This window comes from Hypanus sabinus, chromosome 27 (assembly GCF_030144855.1).
Source record: "Hypanus sabinus isolate sHypSab1 chromosome 27, sHypSab1.hap1, whole genome shotgun sequence".
NCBI classification, from domain to species: Eukaryota; Metazoa; Chordata; class Chondrichthyes; order Myliobatiformes; family Dasyatidae; genus Hypanus; species Hypanus sabinus.
Window position 1 is genome coordinate 33,430,789 of NC_082732.1, and position 24,188 is coordinate 33,454,976.

General features: G+C 43.2%; 1 protein-coding gene across 3 annotated transcripts in view; it reads left to right on the forward strand.

Moving 5' to 3' along the window:
* The window catches only part of LOC132382201 (multiple epidermal growth factor-like domains protein 6), a 418,396-nt gene that overhangs the window by 181,974 nt on the left and 212,234 nt on the right, over positions 1-24,188 (forward strand). For all 3 annotated transcript variants that reach the window (XR_009508228.1, XM_059952179.1, XM_059952178.1), the window contains exon 5: positions 3,382-3,504. Coding sequence is in view for 2 of the 3 variants with exons in the window: in XM_059952179.1 (XP_059808162.1) it covers positions 3,382-3,504 (123 nt within the window). In the remaining variant the exon portion in view is untranslated. The remainder of the gene's footprint in view (positions 1-3,381; positions 3,505-24,188) is intronic.

Sequence of the window (24,188 nt, forward strand, 5' to 3'; positions counted from 1 at the left end):
AGAACATAATTGAGAGTATTCCACTTGTTTATCTTTCCAGCATTCCCAGCGATGTGTTCATTAGTAATTGCCCTAATGCGACATTGTTGACTATTATCAACTGACCCAGGTTAGAAAACTCACTATGCAACTCTTAATCAATCAAAGCTTGCACTTTATTGTCTTTGCACAAACAATTACTACATTGACCCTGGGCCAACAACTTAAAGCATGAACTCTACTGTTACTGCTGTAGCAATACTCACTTATATCACTTCTCCAATTTATAATACGGATATAGAGGATCTCCCATTGGCTAAACAGTTGATTCTTTTTCTTCCAGACCCTGGTATGGGGGATTTCCTTGCGATCGTTAGTCTCCAGAGTTCTTGCCTCTTTGCATTTGAAGCCCCTCATTCTTATACTCTTTCCTAATCAGTTCAAATGTTGCATTTCAATCTTGTTGGCTCGATGTCACCTGACCTGTGTCAGGTTCCCATTGGATCTAGCCATGGGCTACACAACTTAATGCCTTAGGTGACTTCTTTTGTTCTATTTGAGTCGGGTTCAAACCAGTTAAACCAGGTCACCTAGACTGGGCCGAGGTAACGGGATTACTTTTGCAAACCTGCCATTATACACAATACAAACAAGAGAAAACCTGCAGTTGTTGGAAATCCAAGCAACATACATAAAATGCTGGAGGAACTCATCAGGCCAGGCAGCATCTATGGAGAAGAGTAAACAGTCGATGTTTTGGGCCGACATCCTTCAGCAGGACGTAATAAATTTATTGTACACAATAATTAGTTTATCTGAGAATGATCTCATGTTCAGCAGATCATTAGCAGAAACTAATTTGTCCACATTTAAAAGCTCTTATTAAGTTATCTCAGAGTAAGAGTGAGTTCATCAAACAGTTCACAAAATGGAGGTTACAGAGCAGCTTCACAAAATAGCAGCCTCTATTCCTTCAAGCACATTACAAGAACAAGTGGTTTGTCTACTACCACTGTCCTTGACTCATTCAAGTTCAATGTTTCCTTCTATATTTTAATTCCTTCATGGCCAACAGCATCCAATCATTAAATCTAATCTACTGTTTTTAAAATAATTTATACCTATGTCTTTGCAAAAAGTATCCAGTGGCTTCCTGAAGCCATCTGCACCGTCATTGTATTTCAATGCTTGATCAATGTTTGCTTGACCAATTTACTTGGTCTTAACTCCCTTAACAAAGTAACACATACAAAATTTTGGAGGAACTCAACAGGTCAGGGCTGATGAAGAATCTCATCCTGAAACATTGACTCTTTATTCCTTTCCTGAACTGCCCAGTTCCTCCATTATTTTGCACATATTACTCTGGATTTACGGCATCTTCCGAATCTGGTGTGTTCTCTCAGTAAATTATGTTGGATGAGTGGCCTTATTTCAACTCCACTTTCTACTAACTTAGTAGAAGGAAGAGCTCTTATATTGAGCTGGTTAAGAGTATTGTTAAAGAGTAAAGAGAAAAGTGCTAAACAAGGTTGTTAAAAAGTCAGATCGCTTTGCATAGGCATAACGTTGTGGCTCTTTCTCCTTTTAGCTCACTCTTTAACATGATAAACTGTTGTCAGGGTAGTTTCTGTCTCTGCAACCCTCTCGACCCCTCTCCCCCTTTAAAACACACTTTGATTGAGTTTTCAGTCACTTCTCCGAATATTTCCTTCTGCAACTCCTTGTCAAAGTTGTTTGACAATTGTTCCTGTGAAGTTTCTTGAGACTTCAAGTACTCAATGTGTTTCCTTTTATAATGCAATTTTTTTTGATCCTACAAATGAAGACTCAAGTTCCTTCTTTCCAACTTAATATTCAAAATATTAATTTGGAAGTTTGGTCAGTCTGAACTGCAAATGTGCTGGGAGCAAATGGAACATATATTTCTCCATCCATTAATGGGTCTATGTACCTTCCTGTTTCTTTGTAGTAGGCACTTGGAAAAAAAATCAAGGTAATCAGGCAAAGTCAATGAGATTATGTAAAAGAGAAATCGTGTTTGATCAATTAATTGGAGTTCATACAATAAATAATGTGTTGTGGTTAAAGGGAACCCAGCAAATGTATATTCTGAGTTTGATAAGATGTCACAAAAATGGTTATGGACAATAAAAGCTCATTGTGTAGGATGTAAAACGTTGGTGACAGAGAAAAGAAATAAATGTTTTTCTGGTTGGTAACATGTAATTAGAAATGTGCCCGTTTCTATTAATGACTTAGATGAAGGCATGGTTAGTAAATTATGGTTGTAGCATATTGTTAATTTATTGATGACATGGATATCTTGAAAAGTAAATATGAGATTCCACAGATGCTGGAAATCTTGAGCAATCCACACAAAATCCACTCAGCATCAGGCAGCATCTATGGAGGGGAATAAACGGTTGCTAACATCCTTCATCCGGACTGGAAAGGAAGGAGACAGGAACCAGGAGCCACCCACCTTCCCCCTTGTCTGGTATCACCTACCTTACCCACACTTGTCTTTCCATTTCTTCCATGGTCACTGTCCTCTTGCATTGGATTCTTTCTTCTCCAGCCCTTCACCTCTTCCACCTATCCCCTCCCAGCTTCTTTCTTCATCCGCCCCTCCCACACCCACCCAGAGGTTGTGCTGGAGCCACATTTCTGCAAGAGCAAGCAGGCAGCTGTTTCTCAACGCGCAGCCACAGATGAAGCGTTCCACTGAGCAAACACTGGAGACCTGCACGACCTGGAGGAGCCAGCCCCAAGCCAGTGAGGACTCCATCCGCTGCTTCTCTGCTCCTTCCCACACCACCTCCAGTGTTTCCTTTCCTGGGCCCCCCTCCACAGCATGAGGGGTTGGCTCACGCAACTACCGGGGCCGTCAGCTCCCTCCTCTTGGTCTTGACAATGGACTAGTGAATTGGGTTTGTAGTATTCTACATCACCAGTGTCCAACAGGGTCTTGTGGTCACATGAAAAATGACCAAGACAATTATTTGCACTATTTGTTTGACTTCTGTGCACCCCCTCTGTTTCAGTAGGGCAGGCTGCAACAAGTATGCAATAAGTCTAGTCCCACCGTTACTGAGCAACTTGCTGGTGAGGTACTTGATTTTCTTAATATCCATCAATGTGCTGTGATCAGAAAAAACAGGTAAAGAATGAACAATTGGACCGAGAGAGGCTGCAGCGACTGAGCCTGCGCCATCTTACTGGAAGATATTGTTTTTGATGTACGTGTGATTTAAAAAAATCTGAATCTAAATGTGAAGTATTAGGATTAAGTCAGGTTGCTCCACAAAGTCCTCACAATGACAATATGTGATGGGCTTGTTCTAAGACTTGCATACAAAGGTGACAAAGTCTTACATCTTCCCCGTGTTTTTCTTCCAGACATGAACGAATGTGAGGCGGACAACGGGGGCTGTGAAGGACAATGCTGTAACACCATTGGCAGCTACTACTGCCACTGCAACGCGGGCTCGAAGCTGAAGGCTGATGGGAAGACCTGCGAAGGTAGGGGCCGACTGCATTGGATATCAAGGCCACTGAGCAACATGTCACCTGTCTGAGACCAGATATTATAGGCACCTACTCTCAGCTTTGTTGTTAGCTTTGTACCATAAGAAAATTAACAAGTTACTGTGGTAGCAATATTCTCAGCACTGTTCAGATAATTTCAATATGGAATCAATCCAGTTTCACAACTGACTTACTAGCTATTTACTCTTATATAATTTTGAGTTCTTGTTGCTGATAATTCATGAACAAATATCATTGTCAATCTTTTTTATGATATTGGACAGAATCTGCAAGCTAGGATTCCCAGGGTCATCAGGAGTGTGATCGGAGGTTCACTGTGAGGGTCAGTTCACTAACTTCACATTAACAAAGGCTGTTATGAAGAAAGGAGGGAAACTGATGAATGATTTAGTTCAGTACATGAAGAGAAATAGTGCACAAAGTTTAGGACATGAAGAAGAAGATGTTAGTGGTTGGAGCATGAGGCTGAAATGCTGCTGAGACTGAGCACATGAGCAGAGAGTGGTATTACTGATTAGTATTTGGAACAGCTAATGCTGCGGATTCAAACGAGGGAAGGCTGTAAGTTAGAATATGAAATGGAATTGATGCTACTGTATATTGCAATTTGTGAGAAATGCTGCTGGAGACTTGGATATGGGGAGAGATATGATGGAGAATATGTAAGAAACGATGGGGAGAGATGATGGTAGACATTGGAATTTGAAGGAAAGAAGGGTGCTCTTAAACGTTCAATGGATCAATTTAATATCAGAGAATGTATAAAGTATACAGCCTGAAATTCTTACTCTTCACAGACAACCACGAAACAGAAAAAGAACCCCAAAGACTGAATGACAGAGATGTCAAAACCCCAAAGACCCCTTTCCCCTCCCACATGCTAACAGTAGCAAAAGGATCCACCCATCCCCACTCACCCTCCCCCACCTACTCCAGCACCCACCGTGCAAGCAGTAGCAAAGCCCTCAGACACCACGACCTAGAGTCCATCAAAAGCCACTGTCTATCTCAACACTTCAACATCTCAGGCAGGCGCTCACTCTCACTAGCAAGAGAGAGAGAAATATTGTTCCTGCCAACAGTGAGAGGGGAGACCAACAGCTTGCTGTTTTGATGTTACAATCTGCCGTGGCACAAGTCCAAGTTCCTCCAACTCGAGGGCCAACAGATTCTCACTCACCTTTGAGAGCGAGAGAGAGAGAGATATCTGAGGTTGAGTGCAGGGGGTTTTTCTTGACAGCAGCTTACACTCCCCGCCAGCTGTCTCCATGTTTCAATCTCACGCGACGCTTCAGTTAGCAAAGTGAGCAAGGAATCGGTTCACCCAGACTGAAGGCACACACCTCCCAAGCCTCACCCGGAGTTACTGAAATGCCAAGCTGCTCGGCGAGTAGCCACTGCCTGCGAGGAACTGTAGTTTGAGCTTTATCTGTAGATCACAGACTCTGACAGAACCCCAGACACTTTGGATTGAATTTTTCTCTGATCTTGACAATTTATTTACAAATGTTTCATCATCAAATGAGGAGACATCATCGGGTGCTGTTGATTGTGGCGCGTCCTCACATCACAACTGAGTTTCTGAAATGATATCTAATCAGCTGATTGAAAAGTATATAAAGGCCAAGTATTTGAAGGACACACCACCATTGATGATGTGTCCTCACAGGGTGACGAAATGTTTCCAAGTAAATTGCCAAGATTAGAGAACAACTCAACCCATCAACCAACCACCTGAGCTGCACCACTTCTGAATCAGTGCTCTTAAATGTTTAATGATTTTCTAATGTCTTGCAGAGCTTCATGTAACATTTTTCCCTGTGATACTGATCTTTGTTGTTTGGTTGGAGGGTCAGTGTGTGTGTTTTTCACAAGCAGTACCTGTGTGCCTGCAGTGTGCAGCGTGACCTCTCTTGTATGATTCACAACTGTTAAGGGACATTTCTCTTGCCAAAGTACATCATGGATTGGATCCAGGGAATGCTAATAGCAGATTCCTGAGAGTTTGACTCAGGTTGTTACAGTTTATGGAGCTTGTTAATAATACTTTATAACATTTCTACTCCAATCTACAGTAGTATGCTCCATTGCTATTTGAGTTTGTGGCTTTTATTCTATAACAAACAATGTCTGTGTTTGGTTTTTAACCTAACACACCTTGAGATGGCTATGTTTTCTGTTTTTTATTATTAGTAGTAATTAATTTAATTAACTAGTAGTAATGGCGGTGGAGGCCAACTCTTTGATTATATTTAAGGCAGAAGTTGATAGATTCTTGATTAACCAGGGCATGAAGGGATACGGGGAGTAGGCAGGAGTTTGGGGAATTGGATCAGCTGTGATGACATGGCGGAACAGACTCGATGGGCCAAATGGCCTGATTCTGTTCCTATATCTTATGGTCTTAATTGCTCTGGGTTGCTCTGATGTCCATTCTAACACCTTTCTCAAAAATTAGATATTGTTATGTTCTTTATTTCTTGCATTATATCCTGAATCAATTGTCCCTTCATTTATAGAACTTGAGGTAGTAGATGTTGTTTGTTAATGAGGTATATACTTTTTCCATTACCATATATATATATTCAATAGGTACATTTCAATAGTACATTTAATGTCAGAGAAACGTATGCAATATACTTCCTGAAATTCTTCTTCTCAAATATCCACGAAAACAGAGGAGTACCCCAAAGATTGAATGACAGTTATGTGTTAGAACCCCAAGCCCCCCCCAGCTCCCTCCCATGCATAAGCAAAAGGAAAGCAACGACCCCCGCTCCCCCACCAACAAAAAGCATCGGCACCCCCCACCAAGCACTCAAGCATGCAGCAAAGCATCAATAAAGACACAGACTTACAGTACCCCAAAGACTACACATTCACCCGGTAATTCGACGTACCACAGGCTCTCTCTCTTTCTCTCTCTCCCTAATAAGGGAAAGGGAGGTGTCCCTGTTTCACAATAAGAGGGAAGACATAACAAAGCAACTTGCTGATTTATGACATTAAAAGTCTGTAGCATCACTTCCTCTGAGCTTTGCGCCCAAAGAACTCGGGTCTCTGGGCACACAGCCAGCAGCCAGCTCACTGCTTTCAATTGTCCGTCTCCCACGACACACCAGTGTTCTGGGGGTGGCACGCACCTTAAGTCCGCCTGCCTCCAGGCCACGAGGATCCGTCACCCTGAGGGCGCGCTAGTCTATATGACCTCTCCAAGAAGCATCAGCACAGGAAAGCTGCATCCATCATCAAGGATCCTACCACCCAGGGCATACTGTCTACTTGCTGCTGCCAGCAGAAAGGATGTCCAGTGCCCTTCAACCATCAGGATCTCGAACCAGTGTGAATAATGCCATTCACCTCAACACTCAGCTGACCACAGAGCACTTTCAAGCTCATGCTCTCAGTATTTATTTATTATTGTTTTTGTACTTGTACAGTTTGTCCTCTTTGCACATTGATTGTCAGTTTCTATGTGTAGTCTTTCAGTTGTACTTTCTTCTACTGTTCTCATTTCTGCTATCAGGGAGGGGGCACAGGAGCCTGAAAACGCTCTGCAACTCAAGAATAACTCCCCCCACCCCCACTCTGCCATCCGATTTCTGAATGGACATTGAACCCATGACCATTACCCCACTACTTTTTCCCCCCATTTTTGCACTACTTATTTAACTATTTAATATATACTTACTGTAATTCATAGTTTAAAAAAATTATGCATTGCTTTGTACTGCTGCTGCAAAGTCAACAAATTTCACAACGTGTGCCAATGATATTAAACCTGGTTCTGATTGACTGCAGGAAACTGTATCTCAGGGTAGTGTGTGGTGACATAAACGTGCTTTGATAATAATAAGTTTACATACCTCACCTGTTGCTGGTCATTGGGTTGTTTAGCTTTAGCTTTTAGTTACTGATTCCTTTTTTTGCTTTGTTGGCATCTTTACTTCGTGTTCTGCTTTCCCTAAGGATTGGTAATTGGTTTATTATTGTCACAGGTTCAGAGATACAGTGAAAAGCTCTTGTTTGCACGTCCTCCAGACAGATAAAAGCTCGAAGTAAGTTTGTTATCAAAGTACATGTATGTCACCATATACAACCCTGAGATTTAGTTTGGTCATACTCAATAAATCCATAATAGAATAATAACAATAATAGAATCAATGAAAGACTGCACCAACCTGGGTGTTCAACCAGTGTGCAAAAGACAACAAACTGTGCAAATACAAACATAAAGAAATAATAATAAATAAGTAAGCAATAAATAGCAAGAACATGAGATGAGGAGTCCTTGAAAGTGAGTCTGTAGGTTTTGGGAACCTTTCAATGATTGGGCAAGTGAAGTTGAATGAAGTTATTCCCATTGGTTCAAGAGCCTGATGGTTGAGGGGTGATAACTGTTCCTGAACCTGGTGGTGTGAGTCCTGAGGCTCCTGTATCTTCTTTCTTCTAGCAGCAGCAATGAGAGAGCATGTCCTGTGTGGAGGGGTCCCGGACAATGGAAGCTGCTTTGCTGTGACAGTGCTTCATGTAGATGTGCTCAATGGTGAGGAGGGATTTACTTGTGATGGACTGGGCCATCATTTCTGTAGAGTTTTTGCTTCAAGGGCATTGCTGTTTTCATACCAGGTTGTGATGCTGCCAGCCAATAAACTCTCCACCACACAGCTATAGAAGTTTGTCAAAGTTTCAGATGTCATTATGAATCCTCATATCAAGGTAGTGCGAAAAGGGAAAACTGAATGCAATATATAGTGATGCAGGGAAGTACAGTGATGGCAGGTAGGCAATTAACGCGCTAGGGCCATCATGAAGTAGATTGAGTTCATCTTTGGTGCATTAGAGGTCCATTCAAGAGTCTGATGACAGCAGGAGAGAAGCTGTCATTTAGTTTGGCGGTATGGGCTCTCTACCTTTTGTGTCTTCTTCCTGATAGTAGAAGGGAACGGGAGAGGGCGTGTGGAAGAGAGAATGACCAGGATGTGAGGAGTTCTGGATGGTGTTGGTGTCTGGCCAGTTTCCCAAACTGAGGATTTAGCTTGCATTAGTCTAGTATCTTCCTAGTTCCTCTTGATTGTTCTCTAAGTCTGCTGCTTAAGGAGTGTTTGAGAAGAGGTGAGAGATGGGGGAACAAATCAACAATTGGCTTAATTTTGTGTTACAGAGAAGTGTGTGTGTGAAAAGAAAGAGAAGCCTAAAGATCTTGCCCAATTATGTGATTCCGCATAAACACAGGCATCTAAAAAGTTAAAAAGTTAAGAGCTGTTGACCAGAAGCATTTGGCATAAAAGAGGAAGCTGACTAATAATGAGACTAGATTTGGAAGCTATTTCAATAAGAATGGCATGTAATTGGCTGACCACGATAGACTATCGCCTTACCAAAGCACATAAAAATGCTCCTAGTAGTAACATATTGCATTGATATAAAATATTACAAATTAACTAAATAGCCATTAAGTTGTCATTCATCTAGTGCATGATTATTTTCAGCTTTTGTTTCTTATTCCAACAGATCTGGTTTAGTGATTCAGAATTGGGGGGGAGGGGTGTGTGTGTGTGTGCGTGTGTGTGCGTGTGTGTGTGTGTGTGTGTGCGCGTCTGTGTGTGTGCGTGTGTGTGTGTTTGCGTGTGTGTGTGTGCGTGTGTGTGTGTTTGCGTGTGTGTGTGTGCGTGTGTGTGTGTTTGCGTGTGCGTGCGTGTGTGTGTGTGTGTGTGTGTGTGTGTGTGTGTGTGTGTGTATGTGTCCTTCTCCATAGAGACTTGCATTGTAGAAATGCCATAACCTCTACACCTTTAAAATGGTGGCCAAAGGCCTATTGTTGATACTGAGGTCTTACATCCAATGTCAGAACATTATGATCTCTTGGTCATTAACATATCAAGACATATACACACAAGCCAGGATGCTGTAACACACCCTTTTATAGGCAAGATAATGGCGTATATTATCTTGGCAATGATTCATGCATTCTAGATTGTCAGCTTTCTGACCACTGGAAGTTGTGAAATGTCCTCTCTGAATATCGCACCTCACTTGGATCTGGCCATGGCTGCAGGCCTCCTCCACTCCATAGAATTTTTGTAGTGCTGAAGTGGGATAATAGGTTACAGATCTGCCTCAGTGAATTAAGTAAGTGAAAATCTACAGAAGCTGGAAATCCAAGCAACGCACAAAATGCTGGAGGAATTGGTTACTATCATCACAGGTACCAAGAGAGTTAAAAGGTTCTGTATGTGTGGCATCCAGACACTGCATTCCATTCATAAATACAGTATTGTGCAAAAGTCTTAGCTAGGCTGCCTAAGACTTTTGCATAATATTTTATTTGTCAACATGGAGCGGAGATCGTGTTTGTAAATCTGGAGGGAGCAAAGGATGTAGAGAATGGCGAGGGTTTCGTGCTACAGAGGGGTGTGGGACAAATGGCAGAGAAGGCATGCCAGGGGCTGGGGTGGGGGGGGGGAGATGACATAGGTGCAGACATACCCAGCCTTGAGATGCCAGGCAAAGCTATTTGATTGCAAACAATTGGTTTATTGATCATTACAGAACGTCCCTCTGGTGCTTCCTGCTCCCTCCCCTTCTTCCTGTCCCCTTCCCCTTTTCCCAATGGTGATTCCCTTCCTCCTGTCCCCCTCCCACTCTCAGTCCACAGGAGACCCATATCAGAATCAGGTTTATCATCATTCACATATATCGTGAAATTTTGTCTTTTTTGCGGCAGCAGTACAGTGCAATATATAAAATTACTGCTACCTAACTATACAGTATATGCCTAAGGCTTTTACAAAGTACTGTACATCGAGGCAGTAAAATAGGAAAGAAAAACGGAATGCAATACCTATCAAACTACTACTACAGGGAGGCAGTGAGGGGGAGGAGTGGGGGCTGCCAGCAGTGCGGACACCGTTGCCGGCGCAGGGTGCCATGGTCGCGGAAGACTTTGCCACAGCCACTGCAGGGAATGGAAAGTAAAGACATCAAAATTCATCCGGTCACTGAGAAGAAAATCTACCAGACTTTCACACAAGGGAGAGACAAAATGTCAAAATCTGATCGCTAAAACCCTCAGAGCATTGGAGGTTTCAGAAGTTTTTCTCACATTAGCTTATCAGCCACTGTTGGAATGCTGGGCAAGTAGGGACAAGGGGTTTTTCTCTGTTGCGGTCCTATGGACTTTGGGGTCACAGCATTTGATGGCCTTGGTTTGGAAGTGGTTATAGATAAATATTATGCCCACTCCAATACAGAATCAAATCAGTTGCTTAACCGACAGTCTTCGCCTTTTCTCCAGTGAAGTGCTTCGTCTGAAGTATAGCTGATGGTGAGAGCAAATTGAAGGGAAACACAAAGGGATTTTTATCCTTTGAATTCTTCTGAGAAAAATGTATTTTTAAAAAAAGAGCAAAACACAATTGTTTGAAGCGGGCCCTGAGAAAAGGAAACCCTATGTTGTGGAGGTCAAGGGTCACTCTGGGATTCTGGAGAATAATCTGTGTTGATGTATGAGAGATGGGAGACACAGAGATCTGATGTCGGCTTGATTAACAAGGTCAAATAGGTTGCTGGGAAGGAGCCAGGAAACGCGAGGCTATGAAATGTGGGTCTTTTTCCACCTTATACCGCATTGGCGTTTTATGAACTGAAAGGGTGTCAGTCTAGCGTCAGCTATTAATTTTGCTCCTCTGGACCGAAGATTTCATGCACAATGTCCCCATTGTGTGAGCAGGGCTGCTTAACTGGCCGGGTCGACACGCTGCCCTTCAGAAATGTCAGCTTGCACTCGCGATGAACTAACTTGGTGCGTGTGCTCACTGTTGGGTTTGCACCACACAAGTTGGGCTATTATTTGCAGTGGACTATTTTTCAAATTAGGACTCATTTGTGATTCCTGAGATAGTGTAATGCATGACATAGCCCACATGGGACTCAGTGCTGATATTGTTTTAAGCTGCACCTTTCCCATACAGTAGATTCAGTATAACGCAGGAGAGTTCTCCCTACTCCCTGTGGTGTCCATTCTGTGTTTCCAGCCCTGTGTTTAAGTTCTCACTCTCTCCTGCTCTGTCTGTCTCTATCTATTGTTCTTTGTCTTGTTTTAACCCAAACTGTCTTCATCTGCACTGTCTTCCATCCATCTCCTATTCTGGCTCCCTCCCTCTGCTCTGCTCCGTCCGATTACATTAGGTGTTAATCTCGTTTCAAGGAAACCCTTCTGTCCTCTAAATCAGAGGACTGAGGTGTCCAGGGCGCTGCAGAGAGTTGATCCAGTTTGGGGCAGCATGGTGGTTAGCGCAGATGACCTTGGTTCAATTTCCAGCTGCTGCCTGTAAGGAGTTTGTACGTTCTCACCATGACTCTGAGGGTTTCTTTTGAGAGCTCTGGTTTCCTCCCACAGTCAAAAGATGTACCAATTTGTTGGATGATGGGTCATTGTAAGTTGTCCCATGATTAAGCTAGCATTAAATTGGGGTATTGCTGGGTGGTGCAGCTCAAAGGGCCGGAAGGGCCTTTTCCACACTGTATCTCAATGTCAATAAATAATACTTTTCCTTCCCTTTTTTCCATGGGTCGCTGTCCTCTTCTATTAGAATTCTTCCTCTTCAGCCCTTTACCTCTTCCACCTATCACCTCCTACTTATCCCACCCCCACCCCATCCACTCTACCTTCCCTCTCACTTGGTCTCACCTTTCACCTGCCACCTTATACTCCTTCTCCTTCCTTCACCTTCCTATTCTGGCTTCTGTCCCCTTCCTTTCCAGTCTCGGCCCGAAACATTGACTGTTCATTCCCCTCCATAGAAGCTGCCTGACCTGCTCAGTTCCTCCAGCATTTGTGTGTGTTGCTCAGGATTTCCAGTATCTGTCTGCAGAATCTCTTGTCTCCACGTTACTGAATGGTAGGCTGACTTTCAGTGGTGGGCAGGTTAGTAGGTTAGTTTGTAATATTCGTGTGGATACCTCGAAGGTGTGTGCACCCTTAACTCCTGGTGGAGTCGTCAGGGCGCCGTCATGACAAGCTTTTTGCACTGATCTTTTTGGTGATTGCTCATCGTATGGCATGTCTTGGGCATCTGAAACTTGGCAGAGCCCATCCCTCTCCAGGTTTTTTTTATGATGTTGAGTTGCTAGCTCGACACTCAACCCAGGCATGGATGGAGAGTGTGCAAGGGAGCTGGCTGGATTTGAACTCGGGACCTCTCACCCCAAAGTCCAGAGCTGATGCCACTACGCCACCAGCCAGAAGGATCAGCTGTCAAAAGAAGAAAGCAAGATTTGGGGCTGTAATATTTCTCAAACTTCAGCAATACATTACTGAAAAATTGATTGGCTAAACCTGCACGAACAAACCTGTCAGCTATTGTTTTCCAGTGACATAATACACAGTCATGAGGTAAAAGAGTCATAGGATTGGTACAGCACAAAACAGGCCCTTCAGCCCATTATGTCCATTCCTACCTTTGCATTCATCTATACTAACAGCATTTACCTGCATTAGATCCATTGGCTTCTAATAACAGAGTGATTCAACTGATTGTCTAGGTGATTCTTAATTGTTGTGAGAATATCTATCTTCTCTAGCAGGGCACTCCCTAAAATGGTGAGTTAGTCTGCTTTTCATAGTGTTGGTTGAAATAAGAGTGTTGTTCCAGACACCAGTCAATTTGCACATTGGCCTCGTCAGTCCCCTCAGAACCGACAAAACTGCAGTAGAAATGGGTAATCTTCAATCCTGACTTCTCGCTAAGAATGAATTCCTTGCATTTCTTTGCATGATGCTGTTGGAACCTCATTGCTTTTCCATTCTAACACAGACTTGATGGGCCAAATGGACTTCTATTATACTGTAATGATTCTGTTCTGCCCTTACTGATTTTATTTATCAGCTTAAGTCCCTGAACAGGGGAGAACAGGAAGGGCACCTTCATTCATAGGAACCTCCATTCCTATGAATGTCATGGACTGACTGCAGTACGTTCAATGGATCAATGGTTCAATTTAATATCAGAGAATGTCCTCCCCCTCCTCCTCCTCCACTTGCTGCGAAAGCATCAACCCCCACCACCCTCCATGCAAGCACAGCAGAGCTCCCCCCACCCCCCCAGTGAAACACGACTGGAGTTATGGAGATGGACGCTGATCAGAGCGGAAGAAGATACAATGAGAAATGAGGAACAAGCCATGAAGTAGGTCCTTGCAAACGAACCTCTTACTATTGTTACAGCCAAGCCTGAATTCAGGGAGAGTTCCTTTATTTAAGCTGTGGCATTCTGCAGACATTTCCCCTCAATATTAAGAGTTAATTACAAGCCAGTGCGGCCCACAGGCCTCCCACGGAAAGCACTGCTGCTTCTCTCAGCCACATCAAAGTCTTGTAACTGGGAGAGTGGGCTGGAGCCAGATTCAGTGTGCGTTCCGCTGTCGGCTGCTTGCTGCATTTCTTCCTCTGGATTTCACCCATTTCCCTTTCCCGATGTCCTGTCTCTGCACCTCTTTCCAATCAGGAGGCGGGGGAACCTGACCATATTTCAGGAGCTCTGCAACCCCCACCTTACTTCCGCCCAGCATCCTCACTCACGCCTCAACTCAATACATGGCTTCTGTTAATTCAACCAAAAGCATTGATGCCCTTTTTTTCCTTTCTCGATGACGCAGCATCACACAGGGGTACAGCTGCACAGGACACTGGCTGCTTCCCAAGACACCACTATCCATAAACGTGTCTAGACAAATCCTGTCTAGACTGGCTTTTTAATCGGGAGGGTGGGAGCAACGCAGCCAAGGGGAACTCACCTGACACTCAGGAATCACAAACTGTGCCTCTCACGGCTCAATGATAGATTGACTCTATGATCTGTCTAGCTGTTTGCCATAACTTCACTGGCACGAGGTATATTTACCAAGAGCTATTACACACACACACAATATTTTACACACAAAATACTTAGACAGTTGATCTGGGGAATAGCATGAATGCATGTAAGAAAAAACTGAATAAAGAAAGAAAGAAAGAAAAATATATGCTGATAGAATAAGATAAAGTATAGTAGAAGGGGCCTTGTGTGGAGCACCTACCCCAGTACAAGCCATCATTATCATTATCTGCCATGTTGTATGATGTGGCCAATCATGGTCTTGACCATGACTGTTCTTGGCAAATTTTTCTGTAGAATTGGCTGCAGGACCGGACAGCATCCCAGGGCAGGTACTCAGGATGTGCGCAGCACAACTGGCAGGTATGTTTACAGACATTTTTAATCTCTCCCTCTGCCAGCGTAGACTGCCCTTCTGCTTCAAAACATCCGCCATTGACCCTGTACCTAAAAAGACCAAGGTAACATGTCTGAACGACTGGCGTCCTGTTGCACTCACCTCAATAATAAGGAAATGCTTTGAGAGGCTGGTTAAGGACTACATCTGCAGCTTGCTACCACCCACTGGACCCCCTACAATTTGCCTACCAACACAACCGATCAACAGATGATGCAATCTCCACTTCTCTACACATCGTCCTCTCACATCTGGAGCAGAAGGATGCTTATGTGAGAATGCTGTTCTTGGACTACAGTTCAGCATTCAACACCATAATTCCCTCCAGAGGAGAAGCTCAGAGACCTCGGCCTTTACCCTGCCTTGTGCAGCTGGATCCTGGACTTCCTGTCAGATCACCGGCCAGGTGGTAAGAGTGGGCTCCCTTATCTCTGCCCCTCTGACCCTCAACACAGGTGCCCCTCAGGTCTATGTCCTCAGCCCCTCCTTTACTCCCTGTAAACCCATGATTGTGTCGTGACCCACAGCTCCAATCTGCTAATTTGCTGACGACACTGTAGTGATTGACCTAATCTCAAATAATAATGAAGCAGCCTACAGAGAAGAGGTCATCACCCTGACACAGTGGTATCAAGAAAACAACCTCTCCCTCAACATTGGAAAAATTAAAAGAGCTGGTTGTGGACTACTGGAGGAATGGAGACGGGCTAACCCCTATTGACATCAATGGATCTGGGGTTGAGAGGGTGAACAGCTTTAAGTTCCTTAGCATACACATCACCAAGGATCTAACATGGTCTGTACATACCAGCTGTGTGGTGAAAAAGCACAACAGCATCTCTTTCACTTCAAATGGTTGAAGAAGTTTGGTATAGACCCCCAAATCCTAAGAACTTTCTACAGGGGCAGAACTGAGAGCTTCCTGACTGGCTGCATCACCGCCTGGTATGAGAACTATACGTCCCTCAATTGCAGGACTCTGCAGAGAGTGGTGCGGACAGCCCAGCGCATGTGAACTTCTCACTATTCAGGACATTTACAGAGACAGGTGTGTAAAAAGAGCCTGAAGGATCGTTGGGGACCTGTGTCACCTCAACCATAATCTGACACAGCTGCTATCATCTGGGAAACGATACTACTTTAGCCAGGACCAACGGGCTCCAGGACAATTTCTTCTACCAGGCCGTCAGACTGATCAATTCACACTGATACAATGTATTTCTATGTTATATTGACTGTCTCTATTACTCTTGTATGTACTCTTTATCACAAGTTACTATAAATTGCACATTGCACATTTAGACGGAGATGTAATGTAAAGATTTTTACTCCTCGCATATGTGAAGGATGTAAGTAATAAAGTAAATTCAATTCAATACTCTCCAGAGATTGTCTACCTGGCGCCAGTGGTCACATAGCTAGGACCTGTGCTCTGCACCAGCTGCCTCATATGGCCATCCAACATGTGACCCTGCTTGGTGGGGGGGGGCAGCTAAGCAGGTGCTACACCTTGCTCAAGGGTGACCTGCAGGCTAGCGGAGAGAAGGAGCACCTCAAACCTCCTTTGGTAGAGATGTATCTCCAACCTGCCACCCTAATACAGACCAGCGAACCAAATTGCTGAAGATACAAAAGGCTGCAGATGCTGAAATCTTGAATGAAAACACTGTCGAGCATCATCTGTGAGGGGAAATGTTGATGTTTCAGGTTGAAATCCTTAGGTCCAGATTGTTTTGCAACGTATTTTCCCACCTCACCCCTTTATCTGGTATTTCTCTCCTTTTCCTCCCATTTTCCTCTTTGGTCATGATTTTGAGCTAACTTTGCTGAATTCACCAACTGATTGGAAAATTAACATGGGAAAAGTCCAGCAAAAGCACAGGGAAATTTGCTTGATGATACTTTTTGACAGATGAAGTGGGAATGCAGTTTATGGCAATAAGAAATCCACACAGGTAGGGTTTCTACTTCCCAGTATAGAAACCTTCTTTTCCCATGGAGACAGACTTGGCCTTGGGTTTAGAAGGTTACCTGAATGTTAGAAAAATACAATGGTTCAGAGTCGAGTTATATCAATAATCACTTTGTATTCAATTATTTTGATAACTTTGTTCTGTGACAAAAATTGCCAAATTTGGAATAAAATGCAATCATAAATGTCACAGCCAAGACTCTGTGATTGTTGTTTTGTATAACTGACTTGTAGTGAACATTAATGCCATAATGCACAGGGGACTCAGGGCAGCTTGGCTTGAGTTGCAGTTTTTATAAGTTGAATTTTGGAAAGGAGGTACTGAGCAGGATGTTTCTTAAGGGTAGTGGAAAGAATGAATTTAATAGCTGGAGCAGCAGGAGTGTATCATTGGACAGAAAACTATTAGTAAAACAAGGACAATCCAGTGCTGGTCCATGCATGGTTTCAGTTCAATTCATTCATACATAAAGTTGTGACATTTATATCCTCACCATATTTTTCCATCCAGACTATTTAAAGCGGATGGGGATTTTAGGCTTTTATTTGCTGTTTTGAACTTGGCTGGATTGTTCTGCCACGAAGGATTGGCTACAAGCATAGTTTGAGTTATGTGCTCAGAAATTCATCATGTCAGTACAGTGAAGACACTGACAGACAATCATAGGAATGAGAAGTAGAGCAGGTCATTCGATCTCTTCAAGCCTGTTCCATCATTTAATAAGATTGCGACTGATTTGATTGTGAGCTGTCCTCCTTTGGTGATCTTTCACATCCTTGCTTCAGGTATCTATCTCTGCCGTTAGAGGGGGAAGTTCCAAAGACTCATGACCTTTTGTAAGAAAATATTTTGCCTCAGTTGCCTTTAACATGGATAACCCTTTATCTTTAAACAATGCTCCTAGTTCTAGATTCCAACAAGAAGAACTATCCTTTCCACATCCGCCCTGTCAAGTCCATATCACTCTTAAGAATTCCAGTAGATTCACTCCTAGCCTGGCCAATCTTTCCTCAAAGCAAAGATACCTCGAGCAACAAATCATAAACACAAGAGGTTCTGCAGATGCTAGAAATTTTGAGACAGACAGACAGACGCACACACACACACACACACACACACACACACACACACACACACACACACACACACACACACACACTCTCACTGCTGGAGGAATTCAGCAGGCAGCATCTATAGAAAAGAGTACAGTCAGCAATTTGGGCAGAGACCCTTCATCAGGACTGGAGACAAATAAGACGAGGAGTCAGGGTTAGAAGGTGGGGAGGGGAGGAAGGAAAACATGGTGATAGGTGAGACTGGGAGGAGGGGAAGTAAAGAGCTGGAAAGTTGATTGGTGAAAGAGGTACACGGCTGGAGAAGGGGGAATCTGATCGGAGAGGACAACGGGCCATGGATGAAAGAAAAAGGAGCACCAGAGGGAGGTGATGGGCAGGGTAGGAGATGAGGTGAGAGAGAGAAAGGGGAATGAGGAATGGTAAAGGCGGGTGGTGGGGATTTAATGAGTTCTTCCAGCATTTTTATGACACCCAGAGCAAATTATATCTCATCTACTAAATGGATGAGTTTAATTTATTAATTGCTGTGAAGATAATTGGAATTCTGCACAATATGGTGGTGACCTTGTATTTTATCATATTTTATAATGATGCAGAAGATAGTCACTTGACTCCTCAGCTCTACACTCTTGGCTAGGGGAATAATCCCATTATTCCAATTCTCTGTCCCTGCATCCCTGAATTTTTTCTCGCTTTTTCCCATCAGCCTCTACTTCCCCCTTTGATACTTTTTTGCTATTGACCTACGCTGCCGAGTAAGTAACAGTGGCTGGTTAACTTTCCAATAAACCTTTGGAAAGTGCCAGGAAAGAAAAACACTCAGAGGAACACGAGCAAGCCCAGCGAGCACGTGCAGACTCTGCACTGACAGTATCCAAGATCAGGATCAAGCCTGGTTCTCTCGAGCTTTGAGACAGCAGCACTAAATACTGTGTCTCTGTGCTGCAGCAGAGATAGGAATTTATTTGGCTGTTCAGCTTTCATTGGCAGAATCCATGGGACAAGGTTTGCAGGGAATTGAATACATACCCAGTGCTTGAGAGCAGAACATTGGATGGATGAACATCACTAAGACCCATGAAAATTATTGTTTCACATCTACCAGATGATAGCAGGCTATTGACTACTGTAGAAAATGAACACAAGACTATATAAACCGAAGTAAAAATCAAACTGCCAGAGTAACTCAGTGGGTTAGATAATACCTCTGAAGGTAAATGGACAATTGACGTTTCAGGTTGAGACCATTCTGATCAAAAAGGCACAACAGCACCTTTATCTCCTGCAGAGCATCAAAAAAGCTCACCTCTGCCCCAGGATACTGATGGACTTTTACCGCTGTACCATTGAGAGCATACTCACCAAACTGCATCTCAGTGTGGTATGGCAATTGTCCCGTATCGGACCGCAAAGCACTCCAGCGGGTGGTGAAAACTGCCCGGCGGATTATCGGCACCCAATTGCCCACCATTGAGAACATTTATCATAAACGCTGCCTGGGCAGGGTGAAAAGCATTATCAAGGGTGCAGCTCACCCTAACCATGGACTTTATACTCTTCTCCCATCTGGTGGGTGCTACAGGAGCCTCCGCTCCCGCACCAGCAGGCACAGGAAGAGCTTCTTCCCTGAGGCTGTGACCCTGCTGAGCCTCACATCACAGCGCTAAGCAGTATTGCACCCATATTGTACTGTCTCAGTACTTTTATATTTGTGTGCTGTAGAACTTACTTTTTATTTGCAGTTATTTTGTAAATAACACTATTCTTTGCATTTCTGGTTAGATGCTAACTGCATTTCATCAGCTTTGCATCTGTACTCGGCACAATGATAATAAAGTTGAATCTAATCTAATTAACAGAAGACTTGTTTTGCTGAATGGCCAATGCAAGTGAACATATGGCCAGAAAATTGCGATGGGTGAGGATCACATAGTGAATGGACCACTAAGGAATCTAGTCAGTGACTCAGTTGTGACCTCTCCAAATCAAATGACAAGCAGTTTATGATTAGATTACCAATCAAAATGGGCACCAACCTCTGGATCACCAAAGGGAATAGGCCAGAACCACATCGCACCCTAATAAAGTAGACCGTAGCAACATCTACTCATAAGGTGTTTGGTAACTATTGAAATAACTCCAGTAACCACCACACAACTGCACCAGAAAATGGGAAGTGATCACCAGGCAGCCTGAAAAAACACATTTTTTTTTGCCAAAAGTGCTATTATATATGGACATTGTGATAATGGTCAAAAATTAGATTTAAAGTTGTGAAATTTCTTTAAAGTTAAATAAATTGGCACTTGAATTGGCCACCTAGATTTATTAGAGGATTTGCGTTGTAAACAGTTGAGTTGGAAGCAGCTATAGCCTATGTGTGGATTCCTGATGTCAGCAGCAACGTTTCTGGTTAAAAGAATCTGACAAAAGCCTGGAAAAATGCCTACACCTTGTTAGGACATTTTTCTGAGGTACATCACTAAGTTTTTATGCGATACCTTTGAGCTTGAAAAGAGACAAAGACTGAAGATTAGTGTATTTCTATGGCAGCGTTCATATAGGAGAGGGTGCTGTACTTTTTTTTTCTGTACAGCAAGACCCCACTAATAGCAATGTGGTGCAACACACACAAAATACTTTATTGGCAGCCTTGGTAGAGCTTGTAGACATTTTTTTTCTTAGTAACTTACTTGATCACACCAACAGCCACCATCTGTATCACATCATAGACAGCAAAGTGACCAGGAAATTGCTGGAGGAACTCAGCAGGTCAGGCAGCATCAATGGAGGGAAAAGAACAAACATTATTATCATCATGTGCTGTGTCGTATGACGAGGCTGATCATGGTCTAATCCATGACCATGATGGTTCTTGGCAAATTCTTCTACAGAAGTGGTTTGCCATTGCCGCCTTCTGTGCAGTGCCTTTACAAGATGAGTGACCCCCCCCCCCCACCCATTATCAATACTGCTCAGAGATTGTCTGCCTGGTGTCAGTGGTCACTTCACCAGGACTTGTGATATGAACCAGCTACTCATACGACCATCCCCCACCAGTGCCCATGGCTTCACGTGACCCTGATCAGGGGGCTAAGCAGGTGCTATACCTTGCCCAAGGGTGACCTGCAGGCTAATGGAGGGAAGAAGTGCCTTACACCTCTGTTGGTAGCGACTGATCTCCACCTGACCAGCCAAAAATGAACAATGGATGATTTAATATTGTAGTGTCCAAATAATTTGCTGATGTTCATTGAGAAATGTATAAATATTGTCTGAGACATATGCTCTTTGAAATAACACCAGGGATCTTTAGAGTTCAAAGTAAATATATTACAAAAGTATGTATACACTCGGTGAGCACTTTATAAGGTACCTCCTTTATTAGGTTCAAATAACCCGTATTGTTCTGATTATTATCAGCGAGTGTATGCAGTATACAAATTGAAGTATTTGGTCTTTGCAGACAACCATGAAGAACAGAAGAATCCCAAAAGAATGAACAACAGAAAAATGTTAGAACCCCAAAGCTTCCTCTCCCCACTCCCCCACACAAGCAGCAGTAAAGCATCAACTTCCCCCTCACCCGCAGAAACTGTCAGCACCCATCACCCAGCAAGCAACAGCAAAGCACCCAAAGAGAGACCATGATCTGCAGTGAATCGAATCTGTTGTTTACCCGGCAGTTCAACATGCCGCAGGCTCTCTGTCTCTCTCTGTCTCTCTCTCTCTCTCTCTAAGTAACATGGAACAAAGAACTTTCACCCATTTCACAGTGAAAGGGGAGACTGACAGTCACAGTCATGATATTACAGTCTGCCATGTTGCTTTTTATTCTGAGATTCTCCAATTTGAGAATTGGCAGCAAACTTGGAGAGGGAGAGAGAGAGATATCAACTACAGACCTCTGCTACAGTGAAACTCTGATGTTCCTTCACCCATGATGCCTCAGTTAGCAAAGCTAGCCTGGAGCTGGTTGCCCAGGGCAGCACCCCGGAGATGCCATCTTCCAAACTGCACCTGGAGTAGTCTCCGCTTCAAGGTTCAAATTGTTGTGCATTCACAGATGCACACCAGTGTTGTAACGCATGGTTATTTGTCTCCTTTGTATCAACTTGAACCAATTTGGTCCTTCTCCCCTCTCATTAATGACCTCTCTCATTAACAAAAATGTTTTCACAGACAGAACTCCTACTCTGGATTTTTATTTTTGTTTTTTTTTTGCACCATTCTCTGTAAATGCTGGAGACTGTTGTGCCTGAAATTCCCAGGAGATCAAGAGTTTCTGAGATACTCTTGGCACCATCATTCATTTCATGGTCAAAATCATTTAGAACACAGTTCTTCCTCATTCTAATGTTTGGTCTGAACAACTGAACCTCTTGACAATGTCTTCATGCTTTTATGCATTGAGTTGCTGCCACGTGATTGGCTGATTAGATATTTGCATTATTGGTCAGGTGCACCTAATAAAGTGGCCACTGAGTGTATGTCACCATATACTACCTGAGAATGAACCTGGAGTACTGTGTGCAGTTCTGGTCTCCATACTTAAGGAAGGAAATGCTGACTTTGGAGGCGGTGCAGAGGAGGTTCACCAGGTTGATTCCAGAGATGAAGGAGTTAACCAATGAGGAGCGATTGAGTTGCCTGGGACTATACTCTCCGGAATTCAGAAGAATGAGAGACAAAAAATTTTGAAAGGGATAGATAAGATAGAAGTAGGAAAGTTGTTTCCATTGGTAGGTGAGACTAGAACTAGGGGACATTGCCTCAAGATTCAGCGGAGGAGATTTAGGACGGAGATGAGGAGAAGCTGTTTTTCCCAGAGAGTGATGAATCTGTGGAATTCTCTGCCCAGGGAAGCAGTTGAGGCTTCTTCACTAAATATATTTAAGCTACAGTTAGATAGATTTTTACATAGCAAGAGAATTAAGGGTTATGGGGAAAAGGCAGGTAGATGGACTTAAGTTTACAGACAGATCAGCCATGATCTAATTGAATGGCGGGGCAGGCTCAATGGGCTGGATGGCCTACTTCTGCTCCTATTTCTTATGTTCTTATTATTTAAATCTATTTGCTATGGCTTATAGGGCTTTTGTTTTAAGATCGGGTGGGTTAGAACATGGATTAGCCCATGGAATTATGACATTGTAGACATTAGTAAGACTTGGTTGCAGGAGGGGCAAGATTGGCGGTTCCAGGGTTCCATTATTTTCGCCATGATAGAGCAAGAGGGATTGAAGGGGGAGGGGTGGCATTACTATTCAAGGATAATGTCACGGCAGTGGTCAGCCAAGGGCAGACTGGAAAGCTCGTCGACTGAAGTGATGTGGGTGGAACTGAAGAATAAGAAAGGGATACACACAAAATGCTGGAGGAACTCTGCAGGCCAGGCAGCATCTATGGAAAAGAGTACAGGTTACGTTTTGGGCTGAGGCCCTCCATAGATGCTACCTGGCCTGCTGAGTTCCTCCAGCATTTTGTGTGAGTTTCTTGGATTTCCAGCATCTGCAGATTTTCTCTTGTTTGTAATAAGAAAGGGATGACTTCATTAATGGGTTTATGCTATAGAACATCCACGGTCTGTGGGATTCAGAGAAACAAATTTGGAGAGAGATCGCAGTCAGTTGCAAGAAACATAAGGTTGTGATAGTAGGAGATTTTAATTTCCCACATGTTGACTGAGACTCCCATACTGTAAAAAAGCTGGATTGGATAGTTCGTGTCAAATGTGTTCCAGTAAAAATTCCTTAATCAGTACATAGTAATCCCAACAAGAGAGCATCTGATATTAGATCTCCTATTAAAGAATGAGACAGGGCAGGTGACAGGAGTTTATGTAGGGGAACATTTTGCATCCAGTGACCATAATGCCATTAGCTTGAAGATAATTATGGGGAAGGATAGTTCTGGTCCTTGGGTTGAGATTCTAAATTGGAGAAAGACAAATTTTGATGGTATCAGAAAGGATCTGGCAAGTGTGGATTGGACATATTGCTTTCTGGCAAAGGTTTACTTGGTAAGTGGGAAGCCTACAAAAGTAAAGTTATGGAAGTAGGGTTGTAGGTTCCTGTCAGAATAAAAGGCAAGGATAACAGGTTTAGGGAACCTTGGTCTTTGAGAAATATCTAGGCCTAGATTTAAGAAAAAGGAGCAAGTTTATAGATTCTATATGAAAGAAGGTTAGGTGCCTCCAATAGTTGACCAAAACTCAGCTAGTTCTCTTGGTTATAGCCCACATCCAGACTTGCTCCCCATCTCGATATTAAAGATATAAACAGGGAATATCTTACATAAAAATCAATAAAAATGTTCAAAGTACATTTATTAT